At 42.8% G+C, this 17,269-nt stretch overlaps 1 protein-coding gene across 4 annotated transcripts in view; it reads left to right on the top strand.

The window, feature by feature from the left end:
* The first annotated feature begins 999 nt into the window (after positions 1–999).
* LOC132868486 (ubiquitin carboxyl-terminal hydrolase 22-like) overlaps positions 1,000–17,269 on the top strand; it is a 182,480-nt gene continuing 166,210 nt past the window's right edge. For 3 of the 4 annotated variants that reach the window (XM_060901398.1, XM_060901396.1, XM_060901400.1), the window contains exon 1: positions 1,000–1,404. In XM_060901398.1, coding sequence (XP_060757381.1) covers positions 1,285–1,404 — 120 coding nt within the window. In that variant the 5' untranslated portion in view covers positions 1,000–1,284. Of the gene's footprint in view, positions 1,405–10,254; positions 10,435–17,269 lie in introns of those variants that run through there. The other variant, XM_060901401.1, reaches the window with a different exon arrangement.

The following is a 17,269-nucleotide window of genomic DNA, read 5'->3' as shown; positions in this document are numbered from 1 at the left end:
TCTAATAAGTTTGGAGGTATTATTTTGAAAACTGACTAAATGGGAGCAGTTTGAAAAATTTCCCATTCAAAGTCTATGGAAGAAATTGGACAGATAGAGGGATAAAAAGGAGGGATGCAAGTGGAATATCAAAAAGAAGCATACAAACACAGTTCTGCTCAATGGGCCAAACATTTTACAGTTGGAATTAAGTTTCTAGCACAAAATCTCTAGGTGCAGGTAGGCCTCAAAAAATGAACTGAAGTCAATGGGAGGAAAAGCGAGGGATGAAAAAAAGCAGAGGTATAAAAAGAAATGGAGTTATGAAAAGAGGTGGAGTGCTTTGTAATATTACCCAGAACATGCCTAGTAAGTTTGGAGGCATTATTTCGAAAATTTACTATATGGGGAGAAGTTTGAAAAACTTCTCATTCAAAGTCGGGGGGGGGGGGGGGGGGGGGGGGGGGGATAGACAGATAGAAGGATAAGAAAAAGGGATACGGTGGGAGAAGCAAAATTTAAAAAACGTCATTTACAAGATAGACGTAAAAACAAAGTAACAAATTTTTTACATTAAACGGTTCGAGCTGAATTAATTGCAGAAATCAGAAGATAATAATAAGTTTTCTTTACAAGCACAATAATAATAATAATAATAATTATTATTATTATTATTATCTTTACAAATGTTTATAAATTGACTAAACCTTTTTGTGCTAGTTTGGGTTTTTTTAATTTGCGATTTTTTTTGGGTTAAAAAAAATCCGTATGCTTCATAGGTTACTTCAGACTGGTAAGAACCACTAAAAAAAGGGCATCGCTCTTCACCAATCATATTCATACTGTAACTTGTATGGGCGTGGCACAGATGGGAAATAGTAATGTCACCAACCAATCGTTTGGAAGACGCCTTCGTGAAAGCCAATTAAGAAGCGAGGTAGGCGGGCGCTGCAGAGCTCATGGTGTACTCTTGAAATCCGTGTTGCTGTTGCCTACCATAAAAATCTGTTGAGTGCAAGTGCTGGAAGTAGCAAATGTGAAATGCTACCGTAGCTAACGCGATACGGCTACAAACAGCAGTCTACAGACCGGCTGATGTAACAAAGGTCAAGATAACGAGCAGCACTTTTTCTTAGTAGATGCCTGGTTTTCGTCCTGGACTTTTCAGTAACATTAATGGATCTGTTTTCATTCGGAAACCGTGCCGGACAGTTAGCTTGCTAGTGTTGAGGGCTAGTTCACGTTATTTCTTCTTGGACACGTTTCCTCCCTTTAAAACCCCCAAAGCTGAATGTGCTTTCTGTCATGTGTCCGGCCGGGTGCTCCCATGTGATCGGTTTCAAAGTGGACAATTGGAAGCAAAACCTGCGCGTCATATATCAGTGCTTTGTGTGGACCGGCACCGCAGAAACCAGGAGACGGAAGGTAAAACATAAGAAACAAAATCAAACAAAAAAGGGAATCCCGCTACGGCTAGCTAAGGTTCAGATGCAAAGTGAAACCGAATTGCGTTCTCATTGTAACCTAGTTCAATGTATTGTGCACGACGCCCCACGCACAGTTGGAAGCACATCACACACCAGACACACAATCCATGTATCTACATGCAGTTGAGTGTACAAGTTGTCCCATTGCAGGCGCAGGCTAGCCACAGAGTCTGAGTATCTTGGGAAAACTGGGTGGTTGTGTATCCGGTATGGGTAGCCAGCTACTAGCGTTCTAGCCGGTCAGTGTATGGAGAAATGGGATACAGTGTACGACGTGATGCTCAGAACCAAGGCGACTACTGCATTGAGATAAGGGCTGTCTGCTGTCTCCCCGCCCTGTCTGCTTTTTCACGCCCAGTTCTCAGAGTTATCAATAGTCCAAGTTGGTCGAGGTGTGTGTGTGTGGAGAGGAGGTGAGGTGAGGCTAGAACAACGCCCACCATGATGAGTGATGTAGACTTCATTTGAGCTAGCATGCTGTTGCAGGTCCTGTTGCTATTAACTGGATCGTGTATTTGCAGAGGTTCAGACATGTAGAGGACTGACCATCTGGATTGCATGATTGTGAGCATGTACCGGTACAAGGTTCACAAACCGTGTGGTGTGATGAGGTCCGTCTATTTGTCTGTAGAGATTATGGAAACGCAGCCAGCCTTCACTTTGTAGAAAGTGTGGAGTCACAGCTAACCTCTCATCTGTAGAAATCACTGGGCCACTTTAAGGGGTCCAATGTAGCTGAAAAATAAACTAGTACTGTTTTATGTTCGTTCAGAGGTTTGAAGCAGAGTATGTTCTGTGTTTTCCTCAGGCCTTCTAGGCATCTTGAGTGTGTACAAATTGTATTAAATGTTGGCAAAGTTCTATTCCTGAAGCTTTTCTAAAGCTGCCGTGTTTATGAACCTGACAGTCATCAATATAACTGTCAAGTTAAAAGTAATGCCATTTCCATGTCTGCCTGAACAGCGCTCATCTGATAGGACATTTCAAAATTATCTTTGGGCAGTGGTCTTTAGCAATAGAAACATGAAGCAGGACCAGCAGGAAAAATGTGTGGGTGGGGGGGAATGAGTGAACAGCATCTACATCCATAGCTGAAGTGCCCTTGAGCAAGGCACCTAATCCCTACTGCTCCCTCGGCGCTGTAGCACAGCTGCCCACGTGTGTATGTGCTTGCTCGCTTGCATCCCCGGATGGGTTAAATGCAGATGATAAATTTCACTGTGCTCTAATGTACATGTGATGGATAAAGGCTTAAAATTTTGAAATTGTGCTGAAAAGTGATCCATTTCTCGAGGCTTCAAGTACTCACTAGAGACACCTGTTGGCGCATATATACTACTGCATCTCAAACAATTAGAATGTGAAAAAGTTTTTATTTTGGTAATTTATTTCAAAAAAGGTAAATTTTCATATACTCTAGTTTCATTATATGTAAAGTGAAATATTTGTCTTATCTTATGAAAATCAGAAATCCGGTATCTCAAATGATTAGAACATTTCTTAAGATCAATCAAATTACAGGTAGTCGTCGACTTACGACTGTGTTTGGTTACGGCTGACTGGTCGTAAACCGATCTGGTCGTAAGTCGGCCTATGTTAAATGAACGTAAGTATATTGTGATGTGTAATGATATTGTAATCATCTTAAAGTCTTATTTTATCAACATTTTCTTATTTCATTACCTTGGCTCATTATTTGGTTTAAATCAAACACTGCATACTTGGGTGAAAGTAACTTTTATTTCTTGCTGGTATATTATTTTGAGCCATAGTGAGCACGCGCAGCGCGTGCCGAAAAATGCACCTAATTATTTATTATTGTCTACTTATCAAGCATTCACTAGGACTTCTTATCACTCAGTAGTACTAGTATAGTACTTTTTTTATCACACTATCACTCTTTCATCCACCTGTATCAGTTTTTGATTATAAATAAAATGCAAACACCATTTCAACAACACAGTCGTTTTAATTACATTTTTTTTAGCTGAACAGTTGAAAACTAATTTTTCATTTTGGACATTGGACACAGAACAGTGTAACAGAGCAGAAAAGTGAAAGTTACTTTGATTACCAGCTGCGCACGTTATAGCACAAGATCTGGTTAAGCCGTATGTGCGCTGTAGCTCGCTCGTTGTTTGTCTAGCGAAACACTGCACACATAATAGACGAGGCTGGATGCAGTGTTGCCAGATTGGGCAGTTTGAAGTGCATTTTGGCGGGTTTTGAACATATTTTGGGCTGGAAACCGTCAGCAGTATCTGGCAACACTGGCTGGATGCTGGGCGCTGCCGGGAGCTGGGACGGAAACTGTCGTATGCTCAGCTGGGAAACACGTGCCAGTCATAACCAGACGGTCGTAAAGTCGATCGGTCGTAAGTCGCATAGGTCGTAAGTCGACAACTACCTGTATTTATAATACAGAAATGTCCAACTTCTGAAAAGTCTGTTTAAGCCCCGTCTACACGATCATACATTTGTCCATGGACATCGTCATACAAATGTATGATGATGTTCATGGACAAATGTATAATCGTGTGGACGGTTTTCCCAACAAACTTGAACAACGTCATACTTGTATGACGTTGTATTATGATGTTCAAATTTTTAGAATCGTGTTTCTACTTTCCAACAAATGTTCACAACATCTTACAACATTTTGGGTCATCCACCAATCAGATTGTTAATTCGGGTCATGTGATCTACGCTGCCTGTCATGTGACATACAAAATGTATGATCGTGTGGACAGAAATCCACAACATGATCATACAAACTTGAACATCATCATACATTTGTATGATAATGTTTTGGACAAATGTATGATCGTGTAGACGGGGCTTTAGACTGTCAAAGATGTCCACGAGGCAGTTTTCTCTGCCTACGCAGATGGTCTGCGCCGGCTACTCAATCTCAGAAAGAAAAAAACCCCTTGCCTTTCAATATTCAAGGGATTTATATTTTCTCCACTGCATCTAATTTGATGCAAATCCAATTATTTTAGCACAAAATTGTCTTTGATTCAGGTCATGACTGGAAGTGATGCCAAATTTGTTGATTGATTCTCGTGCTGTGATTGGCTGAGCTGGACCATGTGACCACGCCATAGTGTATGTAGTTACATTACACCATGTAGTTATGTTACAGAGCCAGGCAACGTAATACAGAGGGTAACTGAGAAAGCCAAGCGCATACATCTGGAGGGAAATTTCATACATACTTTGCAAGTATTTTACAGGGAAATGGTTAGTAATTTATTAGCTGAGAATGCACCAGAAGGCATGTAAACTTCAAAATTTTATGGGGGGGCATGCTCCTAGACCCCCTTAGCATTATTGCATTAGCTGCCTACTTTTTTTTCCTTTCTTTTAAGCTGGCTTCAGATTTTCTTGAGAACCCTGGACTGTTGTTGAAATGGTCTCAGAGTTTAATAAAAGGAATTTTGACATTTGTTGGCGAATGCTATATTTGAATATGAGCAAGAATCAATAAAGAAGATATCTGCTTTGGAATAATGTCCAGCTTGGGAGGTTGATACTTGTGGGTTTGATGATGTTGATGATTCTATGATTTTTTTTTTCCCCCCGCTGGCCGAAAGGCCCGAAGGGGAATTGTGTCATGGTGAAGTCCGTCCATCCATCTGTCCGTCCCAGAAAGGGTTCTCGCCTTCTGAAATCAACTCCTCTCACAGTTTTTGGAGGAATTTCATGAAACTTGGCAAAAGGCTTTGTTATAGGACAGTAATACACATATTGCAATTTCGTTTGCAATATATTGTAGCGGGGGATATTGTGTTCTCAGAGCACTCTTGTTATTATGTTGGCACATTTAGATGTTAATTGCTTTATTGCTTTGTTTGCTTTGTTGGGGCTGAGGGATCCTGTAGTTTTAAACCTTGGGTCCAGCAGTGTTGATGCTGTCATAATGCTCGTCGACTGCAAGAGTACTGACCCTCTCTCTGAGCTGTTGTAGGATAATCTCACCCATTTGGTGTGCCATTGGTGTAGTCTTGTTAGACAACGATTCTTGCAATGACTGATTAGTCATTTTTAATAATTGTATAATAGGGTGCATCAGTTGCCCTCACTTTCATAAAATCTGATGCATTTTTGTTTGGGTGTTTCTTTTCACCAATAAAGACATCCTGTAAAATTTTTTGACCATATTCAAAAGTCTAATGGTGGCACCATGAGGTTCAGTTTTTTGCCAAAAAAAACGCTTATTTTATGTTTTCGCGTAAGGTTTGAATCACAATGTTGGACTCCATTTATTGATTTCTTGTGACCCAGAGATCATGTTAAGAACCTTTGCAAGGGATTGAGAAGCATTAATGTGATTCATAATACATTTGTATTGTTTAAAAGTAGTTGAACAATGATTCAATGAACAGCTAAAACTCAAACTGTGCTGGATAATATATTGAGAATATGTACTAAAAATGTGTATCTAAGATATTTGGTATACTCTATAAGGTGCCATAATGTTTCATGAAAAGTGATCGAAATTTTGTCATAAAAGTCATAAAATAGCAGCTTTTTCCATAACTTTGAGCTCCTGGTGCCACCATTAAACTTTTGAATTTTGTCAAAATATTTCACCCAGTGTGTTTTCTTACCAAAAGGAACATAAAAACAAAAATGCATCATGATCGGAGGAACTTTTCATTTTTAGGGGGCAACTGATGCACCCTATTGTATAACCTTTGAGCCAGACACTGTCTTCTCCTGAAAGTTCTTTGGTTGCATCATAAAAAGGTCATCACCCAATACTTGCCTATACATGTACATTTTTTTTTTTTGCAGTCATTGGGGTAATCTTTGTTGTCAGTGATGTTATTGCAGCACCTACTGCCTTCCCTCAGATCTAACAAATGCTCAAGCATGACGTACTCTCCCAGCGAGTTTGTACTTCCTGGATCCGTTTTAACTGAGGAAGTTCTATCTGCAGTTGGTTCTGTATGAGCCTCTCCTATGTAAAACATGGAAAAAATAATGTCTGGGTTTTTAAAATGGTCCAATATAAGTGACTATAGGAATATACAATAATTACAGCAACATATTTTTGCAGTGGTACTGCTTCTAAATAATCCCACAAGCTTTATTGCTTTGTTTTGAATCTCTGGTAGCTCAGGGGTCTGGTCGAGAGCCTTTTTCACCATTAGATTTAGACAGTGGGCTATGCAAATTGCATGCTTCAGTTGTAAATCTTTGGCACAGGCCTTCATATTTGTAGCACCATCTGTGACTATACATGTAAATCTTTGATGCCCCATTCTTCCATTAGAGGTGTAAGATCTGCAGATATATTCTGAGCCTGTGGAAAGTAATTAACTCCAAGGAGAACTATGGCCATTGCCGTGGTACTCTTGTCCATAAAATGGCAGGTGACAGCAAGGTAGCTGTCACTATTGATTGAAGTCCACATATCTCCAGTGAGGCTCATGGCGGTTGCTTTTTCTACCTCTGCTTTCGCTTCTTCTTTCTCAGTGCTATATTTGGCTCCCAACCATTGCTTTCAAAGCCTGAAGTATTAATATAATACTTAGTGTTGAAATGATGTTAAAATGAACATGTATTTAACAGATACTATTTAGCAATTATTCACTGAAGGCAAAGTGAAGATCACTGAATAATAACTGCAATCAAGTCGAGGTTATTATTAACCGATCTTCACTGAGCCTGATATTTGTTTTAGTATAAATACACAGGTGAATTAAAAAATTGTATTAAATTATTTCAGTCTTCAAAAGCGGCATGCAAATGTAATAAAGGCGCATGCAGACTTGTTACTTATCGATACCGAGTCACATAAAATACTTTGGTTTGAAATTGATTAACTAAATCAGCGTTTCTCAACCTTTTTTCAGTCACGGCACCCTTCAGAAGTATGCAAATTCTCAAGGCATCCCCATATAAAATATACACAGTCACACTGGCCATACGCTGACCCCGGCAGTGACGTTGTGACATGGGAAAGGGGGCCATGAAACAAATTTTGATGATGCATGAGGCGGCGATGATCTGCATCAGTGTAACTATCGTTTTTTGGAATTTTAATTCATTTTATTTATTTCAATGTCAGAATATATAATTTTTTGACGGCACCCCTAATGAAGCCAGACAGCACCCCAGGGTGCCACAGCACCCCGGTTGAGAAAGGCTGAACTAAATCACAATTCCACATGACCTTTAAATAGTTTCAGACCAAACTTCATAGCATATTTAGTGATTTCAGGAAAAGCATTTTCTTTCATAATTTGTAATTCTTCCTCACTTGTGGTGACTAAGCGATTGGCCGCTGTTTTGCCGAGTTGCTCAAGGTGATTAACATGAAATGGTCCGAATTTCTCGACCAATCAGCGTGTGCAGTTTTCTATAATCACCTGTGTGTTTATACTAAATGTACATACACACCTTCCTTGTAGGAGAAACATGGGTCAGTTCCACTATTTTCATCAGTTCTTTGAACCCTTCATCTTCAGAAATACTGAATGGTTGTGTCCTTCACCACCATGTTCACCAAGGCTTCATCTACCTTTTGTTTCCTAGTTACTAGAACAGAATACTATGAATAGAAAGGTGGTGTAGTGGTTAGCACTGTCGCCTCTCAGCAAGAAGGTTCTGGATTTGGGCCCAGTGGCTGACAGGGGCCTTTCTGTGTGGAGTTTGCATGTCCCCGTGTCTGCATGGGTTTCCTCCGGGTGCTCCGGTTTCCCCCACAGTCCAAAGACATGCAGCTTAGGCTAATTGGTGGCTCTACATTGACCATAGGTATGAATGTGAGTGTGAATGATTTATCAGTGACTACGTTTACATGCACATCCAAATCGAGCTGCTGTCGGTAATCGAGCGGAAGGTCCCAGCAGGGTGCCAGAGAAATCCAATCCTACATGCACAGTGTTTAAATCGAGCTATTGTTATGAGGTGCATTGTGCACCCGAGCCACAGGTGGCGCTACACGCCCCATCGTGTTGGTACACTTCCGGTTGTCGTCATGAAGAAGAGCTATTCACAAAGTGACTACAGGCGGAAATTAGCATGCACTGCTATAACCTGGGACAGACATCTGTCCTGACCCAAGGATAATGTTTAATTTGTACACTGTCCCTTTTAAAAATAAAATAAACTCTAAGAAGAGTGTTTGTAGTTTGTATGTACGAACAGAAGTGTTCCTAATAAAGTGGGCGGCTAAGGTGAAGTGTCATGCCGACCGAGGCTGTTTTTTCGACACAATTCAGTTATGCAACAGCTGTACAGATGTATTTGGTGATACAGTAAGTGAGCTAAATTTTAACAGTGCAAACAATGCCACAAAAAGAAAAGATTCATGCCGTTGTCATGATTCGTTGTCATGCCGACCGAGGCTGTTGTGTTTCCCTTGTGGTCTTGTCACTTCCGGAAGGGGCAGTGCTGAAGTAAGTAGCTCGAATACATAGCTCAATAGGGTATACATGCACTAACTAGCTCGGCAGAAATCGCATAATCTAGGTCGTGTAGCTCGATTCTAAGAAATCAAGTTCGGTTCAATTTCAGCCGAATTAAGGTGTATACATGGCATTTTGAACTTCGATTTCAGTCGAGCAACGGCAGAAATTCGATTCTCTCTATGTGCATGTAAACGTAGTGTCTGTGTCAGCCCTGTGATGGCCTGGTGACTTGTCCAGGGTGTACCCCGCCTCTCGCCCATAGTCAGCTGGGATAGGCTCCAACTTGCCTGCGACCCTACACAGGATAAGCGGTTACGGATATGGATGGCTGGGTGGAATACTATGAATAGAGTAAGCAATGTGCTAATACTATGTATGCTATTACAATCTTATAATACACAATATAATGCCTATTAAATTAGATTACGCTTTAACATTTTCTACTTTCAGTAGGGTCTGCAACACGCTCCTCTGTATCATGGACGGCATGGTAATACCTCACCATGGAGGATGCGTTGTTATAACAGATCTGTGGAACATAAGCACTTCACCTTTGAAATAGCAAATTACTGTAAATATTCAATAGCTGTAATGGGAGTTTGCATATTCTCCCTGTGTCTGTTGCCCCTTTTCCACCAAATCAGTTCCAGGGCTGGTTCGGGGCCAGCGCTTAGTTTGGAACCGGGTTTTCTGTTTCCACTGACAAAGAACTGGCTCTGGGGCCAGAAAACACGGTTCCAGGCTAGCACCAGCTCTTTGCTGGGCCAGAGGAAAGAACTGCTTACGTCGGGGGGGGCGGCGTTGTTAAGACCAACAACAATAGCAAGACCGCCAAAGCTGACATAACACTGGCTAACGTTAGCTCATAACAAAGGCTAACATAACCATCTCTCATTAGGGCTGTGCGATGTCCCCTTAATTGGCATCGACGATGTTTACAGTGCAAACATCGTGATGGACGATCATATCGTGGGCGGGGGGGATTTTAATACCACATTATTAAATATATTATTATTATTATTATTATTATTATTAAAAGTATTAGATACTCATCCGAGGCTTTGGCACGTAAAGAAAAAAAAGCGCTAGGTGATGTGGAATATTTGGCCTTGATAACGGATATGTGGTCCAGCTGCAACATGATGCCCTATATGTCAGCTACCGTACATTATGTGGACCGAGAGTGGGCAATGCAGTCCAAATGCCTGCAGACGAGTTTCATGCCAGAGACACATTCAGCAGACAATTTAGAAGACGCATTGCGCGAGACACTTGCCGAATGGAAAATAGAGGAGAAAAAGATTGACTGTATAACAACGGGGCGAATATTGTCACAGCCATCAGGCAATTGAAATGGCTGTTGTTTTGGGCACAATTTGAACCTGGCCATAACCAACTCGCTTGCGCAACAGAGGGCCAGTACAGACCGAGCGTTTGGAGTTTGCCGAGCAGTCAACACTGCGTTTGCGCACAGCTGGCTTCGGAGAAATGAGCTGCGCAAAGCGCAGGTGGAAATGAACCTCCCCGAGCACTCACTGATCACGGTAAGATATTAATCTGCTCTAACAATGAAAGACTAGTATTCAAACTATGAGAAGAAACTACACTTAAGCTATTACTCATTGACTACGTTTACATGCACGTCCAAATCGAGCTGCTGTTGGTAATCGAGCAAAGGGTCCCAGCAGGGGTGCCAGAGAAATCCAATCCTACATGCACAAGTGAAATCGGGCTGTTGTGCAAGGTGCATTGTGCACCCGAGCCACACGTGGCGCTACACACCCCATCGTGTTGGTACACTTCCGGTTGTCGTCATGAAGAAGAGCTATAGTGTTGCCAGATACTGCTGACGTTTTCCAGCCCAAAACATGTTCAAATCCGCTAAAATGCACTTAAAACCCCCAATCTGGCAACACTAGCAGTTCCGTGTTCAAGCTGTTAGGCTTGCTCTAACAGACTATGGCTACAAACTGTCCGGCGCAGACCACTGTTTTGTAAGACAACTTATTTTGCACAATAATATTTTTCTAAAGTCCATTTTTTGCTTACAATTTAACTTATGTCTTAATAAACACACAAAAAGTTCAATTGTTTTGTTTTTATTGACATTCTTCAGATGTTGGACACACACACACATATATTAGGGTTGGGCGGTATTACGGTAAGAAGGTATCCCGAGGTATCCAAAAGTACCAACGGTATCGGTCTCATTACCGTCATTTTAAAAAAATATATAATACAGTGAACCCTCGTTTATCGCGGGGGTTACGTTCCAAAAAGGACCCGCGATAGGCGAAATCCGTGAAATAGTCAACTTTATTTTTTTACAACTATTATACAATACAAATGTAAAGCATTTGTTTAAGAAATTAAAAAAAACGTTCTTGCAAATAACTGACAGTTTTTAATACTTTTAAAATAATAATACTGTAAATACTGTAAAATAATATTTTTAATAATGAATACGAGGTTAGACACATTGCGACTCACGCGCATTTCACAGTCCCTCTGACTTCAATCCCGGGGCTTTGGCTTCTTCCTGCATGATAAAGGTGCGAGAGGGCATTCGTTTCCAAAATAAGCCTGTCTCATCCATATTAAAAACTTGTTCAGGCTTATATTCCCCTTCCTCAATGATCGCTTTAAATCTGTTGTTCACGTATGCCTCTGCTCCAGCGGTATTCGCAGAGGCAGCCTCTCCGTGCAGAGAAACATTTTTAAGTCCAAAACACTTCTGAAATGTCTCAAACCAGCCCTTGCTGGCATTAAATGGGCTTGATACTGCATGAACAGCACTCGTCGATGGCCCGAGATCCACATCCTCCTCCTCTTCGCTGTCATGAATGTCATCGCTGTCAGCAAAGGTTTCATAAAGTTTTTTAGCTTTTGTGCGGATAATGTTGGTATCCAGCGTAATGTTCTTTTTCCTGCAGTCTTTAATCCACAAAGCTAAAGCAGACTCCATCCTTACGATGGTCTTGTTGCGGACAGTCACAACCCTTTTTGCATCCTTGTTAAAACATTGCTGCTGTCGTCCTTATTTTATTTTCCTCCTTCTTTATGGAACGAACCGAAGATTCATTTATTCCGTAATGGCGCCCCACAGCAGCATAGCTTCTACCTTCCTTCAGCATGTCCAAAAGTTTAACTTTTTCTGCGATAGTTAGCATCCTCCTCTGCCTTTTGGGCGCGTCTGGAGGTGCCTTTGTCGGTGCAGGACGTTTCGTCGACATTGTGGGTTTTGGCATGGAAAAAAAATTGCAAACGTAAATTTGGCAGGCTGTACAGAGACGAGGCACGGAAACGGTTGACACTGGTGTAAGTGAAAGACCAATATCAACTTTTTTCACTTCTAGACTACAGTCCCTTAGCCAATCAGGATTCTGAACACAATGCACTGTAAAAAAAAAAAAATCCGCGAAACAGCGAAGCCGCGAAAGATGAACCGCGTTATAGCGAGGGTTCACTGTATCTAAATAAATATGGAGTACATGAGGTCATAATATAAAATAATAAATTGAAGATCATCCCGAATAACTGTGTGATCGTATTTTCACTAATTCTATCAATTTCCTAAAGAAGTTCTCATCGCGTGCAGGGTTGTTTATGTCGTTACCATGGCAACCCTGCGTGACATTTGGAGTCTGACAGAAAGCTTCGCAAGAGACTGAGACTGGAGGTGTCATGGCTCAGATGGCTAAGGCACCGTACCATAAATCCGGGGACCCGGGTTCGATTCCGACCCAAGGTTATTTCCCGATCCCGTCTCTCTCTCCCCCGCTCATTTCCTGTCTCTCTATACTGTCCTATCTAAAAAAAAAAAGAGAGACTGAGACCGCGGTTGAAAGATGGCAAGTCAAGATAACGAGTTAGTGGCAAAAAAAATACAACATCGGCAGTGTGGCAGTATTTTGGTTTCAAACCAAACGAAAAATCTAATATGTCCCCTAAGGCACACCATAGCCTGGGGTACTCCACTTCCACGAGATCTCTCCAATGAGTTGTGTTTTGAGTAGGTTACATGAGTAACAACAAGGTAAAATAATATAATGTATGACATTTGGGATGTGGGTAATAAACGTTTGAAATGTCATCTACTGAAGAAACGGAAGAAAACATCGTAGCGTAAACTGTTAGGTTTCTGGTGGGAATTAGCAATGCGCTTGCTATCTTTGTTGGGTGTGTTAAACCGTATGGATTTAAGTGGAATAATTGTAAGGAGTTATGTGATCAAGACAACGTTTTAAGCAAGGTAAGGCCATTTGATTATTAATTTCCCCGCCATGGCATGACGTGGGCCCATATGATTTTGCCTTGTGCAGCTATCACGCATTTGAATTAGGTTCGCCTCATTTGCGCTGAAGAATATGGTTTATCGCGCAGTCTAAACGGATTTGGGTGTTGGTTGATTCTTTTTCTTTTTTTTATTTCCCATGCTTGAAAGGGTATGATCCTGCTCATCGTGTACTTTTTTTTGATGGAGTAGGTGAAATAGTGCTGTAAATGGCGTTTCAACGCAGCCATGTGTAAACGACAGTTGAATGCTATTTTCAAGATTAAGGAAGAGTTGCGTGATGCTTTGAAATATCTCTTAATCCATTCATCAATGCACAAAATTTGCTTTGCTGCTTAATCCATACCACAATGCACACAATTCGCTATGCTGCTTTTAAATAGTACATTTGAGGCATAGGCGCACGTTACACAGTAGGCCGAAACAAAATATTTTTTTCTCGGGAATACCGTATACCCCGGGAAAACACAGAGACAGTTTAAAGGTATCAAAATTTGGACACCGCCCAACCCTTATTTATTTATTTATTTTTAATATATATATATATATATATATATATCTCAGCTGGATAGTACAGTGGTAATGCTCACTGACTACGACGCAGGAGATCGGGGTTTGAATCCCGGTCGGGGCAAAACATCATCCAGTAAGGGTCCTTAGGCAAAACCCCTCATGATATATCAGCCTACCTCAGGAATGAGTGAAAACATAACTGATAGTCATACCGGCTCAGACGTCGCCCGGGTCAACAAGGTCTGCGTCAGTTGCTAGGGAACCAGGGCAAACTGATGAGAAATGGGCTACTGGAACAAGACATCGATGGACGAGGACAGAAAATATGGATTTGCTGGAATGCTACTATACAAGCAATCCCAGAGAGAGGGGATACATGCAGAGAATGTGGGACCATTGGATACTTCGAAACCCACAATCAAGGCTAACAAAGAAACAGCTATTAGCCCAGTGTTCCAACATCCATAATCGAAATCTGCTATCACAACTAGAGATTAATGAAATACAACAACGATGCTACGGCAAGGGGGAGCCAGGAAGACAGGTCAGCGGGGAGATGTCATCATCCCCACAACCAGAGATTGGGTACCAAGCCCCAACAGCTAACAGCCTCAACACAAGAGCTGCTGACCTGAGAAGGAAGATCATGACCCAACTGGAAACCTGGAGCCCCCGACGAATACCGAAGCTGAGTTGCCAAGTACCTTCAGAAGATCTACTAGTAGATGTGAATGCTGCTCTGAAGACAATCTCCACAAGAACCATCACTGAGACCAACAAGCTGATACACAGTACAGCAACAGTAATCATGGAGATGCTTGGACACAAGGTGGGCTCGGGACATAACAAACAGTATCCACCATGGAAGAGACGATTAGAGGCCAAGATAAAGGCAGCAAGGAGAGAAGTTAGCCAGCTAGCTGAACTACAGAAAGGGAACATGGTGAATAAAGGGGCGCCCAGGAAGTACAACTCACTCTCCATACCAGAGGCACTCGAAACTGCCAAACAGCGACTAACATCTCTGGCCACCCGGTTGAAGAGATACACCAAGGAGGGAGAGGCCAGGAGAATAAACAAGCTGTTCTCCACTGAACCAGCCAAGGTGTACTCTCAATGGCAGGGGAACAACAACCGGTCAGACCCACCAAGAGCTGAGGTGGAAAAATACTGGAAAGACGTATGGGAAAGAAAGGCATCACACAACACTGATGCCCAATGGTTAGTTGACCTAAGAGCTGACCACAGCAACCTCCAGAACAAGAACCAGTAACCATCTCAATGGCAGACGTCCAAGAAAGAGTGTCAAAGATGAAGAGCTGGACAGCACCAGGCCCCGATATGATCCATACGTACTGGCTGAAGAAGCTAACTGCACTCCATGAACGCCTAGCAGCACAGATGAACCAGCTGCTGAGGGATGGAACCCACCCAGAATGGCTAACCCAAGGCAGGACAGTCCTAATCATGAAGGACCCCCAGAAGGGACCCATCCCATCCAACTACCGGCCAATTACCTGTCTCTGCACAACATGGAAGGCCCTGTCAGGCATCATTGCGGCAAAAATGAGTAAGCATGTGGCTCAATACATGAGCGAGGCACAGAAAGGAATTGGCAGTAACACCAGAGGAGCCAAGCACCAGCTACTGGTCGATAGAACAGTCGCCCGAGACTGTAAGAAGAGACAGACCAACCTGTGCACTGCCTGGATTGACTACAAGAAAGCCTACGACTCAATGCCACACACATGGATACTGGAATGTCTGGAACTGTATAAGATCAACAGGAACCTAAGGACCTTCATACAGAACTCAATGGAAATGTGGAAGACAACCCTAGAGGCCAACTCAAAACCCATTGCCCAAGTCAACATCAAGTGCGGCATATACCAAGGAGATGCGCTATCACCACTGCTGTTCTGCATAGGCCTGAACCCCCTCAGTCAGATCATCACGAAGAGCGGCTACGGGTACCGATTCCGTAGTGGGGCAACAATCAGCCACCTGCTCTACATGGATGACATCAAGCTGTATGCCAGGAACGAGCGAGAAATAGACTCGCTGATCCACACCACCCGGATCTACAGCGATGACACAGGGATGTCATTTGGATTGGACAAGTGTGGCCGGATGGTCTCAAAGAGAGGCAAGATGATCCGGACTGAAGGGATTGGCCTACCAGAGGGCAACATAGGTGATATCCAAGACAGCTACAAGTACCTTGGCATCCCACAGGCTAATGGAAACCATGAAGAGGCCACAAGGAAGTCAACCACAGCCAAATACCTCCAGAGAGTAAGGCAGGTCCTGAAAAGTCAGCTGAATGGTAAAAACAAGGTCCGAGCCATCAACATGTACGCACTACCAGTCATCAGATACCCCGCTGGTATCATAAACTGGCCAAAGGAGGAGATAGAAGCCACAGATATCAAGACTAGAAAGCTCCTCACCATGCATGGAGGGTTCCACCCCAAGTCCAGCACCCTGAGACTATACACTAAGCGGAAAGAGGGAGGCCGAGGGCGAGTGAGCGTCAAGACCACGGTCCAGGATGAAACATCGAAAATCCGAGAATACATCAGAAAGATGGCCCCAAAGGATGAACTGCTAAGTGAATGTCTCAGGCAGCAGAACCCTGATGAGAGTGCAGAGGAGGAGGAGGAACAGACAACCTGGAGAGACAAACCCCTACATGGCATGTACCACCGTCAGATAGAGGAAGTGGCTGATATCAAGAAATCCTACCAGTGGCTGGATAATGCAGGACTGACAGACAGCACAGAGGCACTAATCATGGCAGCACAAGAACAGGCCATAAGCACAAGAGCCATAGAGGCCAGGATCTACCAGAGTAGATCAGACCCAAGATGCAGACTGTGCAAAGAAGCCCCTGAAACAGTCCAGCACATAGTAGCAGGGTGTAAGATGCTAGCTGGATCAGCGTACATGGAGAGGCACAACCAAGTGGCTGGGATAGTATACAGGAACATCTGCAACCAGTATGGAATAGAAATACCCAAGTCCCAATGGGCCATACCACAGAAGGTGGCTGAGAACAACAGGGCCAAGATTCTGTGGGACTTCAGCTTCCAGACTGACAAACAGATCCTGGCTAACCAACCGGACATAGTGGTGGTGGACAAAGAGCAGAAGAGGGTGGTGGTGATAGATGTGGCGATCCCAGCTGACGCCAACATCAGGAAGAAGGAACATGAGAAACTTGAGAAGTATCAAGGGTTGAAAGAGCAGCTGGAACGGATGTGGAAGGTCAAGGGTTGCGTGGTCCCCGTGGTAGTGGGGGCACTTGGGGCAGTAACCCCCAAACTGGGAGAGTGGCTCCAGCAAATCCCAGGAACAACATCTGAAGCCTCAGTCCAGAAGAGCGCAGTCCTAGGAACATCGAAGATACTGCGCAGAACCCTCAAACTCCCAGGCCTCTGGTAGAGGACCCGAGCTTGAGGATGACATGGATACCACCCCCCCCCGCCGGGGGTGAGAAGGAGAGATTTTTTAATATTTATATATATATATATATATATATATATATATACACACACAAATACAATGACTTG

Source organism: Neoarius graeffei, chromosome 20 (genome assembly GCF_027579695.1).
Source record: "Neoarius graeffei isolate fNeoGra1 chromosome 20, fNeoGra1.pri, whole genome shotgun sequence".
Classification (NCBI taxonomy): Eukaryota; Metazoa; Chordata; class Actinopteri; order Siluriformes; family Ariidae; genus Neoarius; species Neoarius graeffei.
This window is presented reverse-complemented; position numbering and strand designations above follow the sequence as displayed.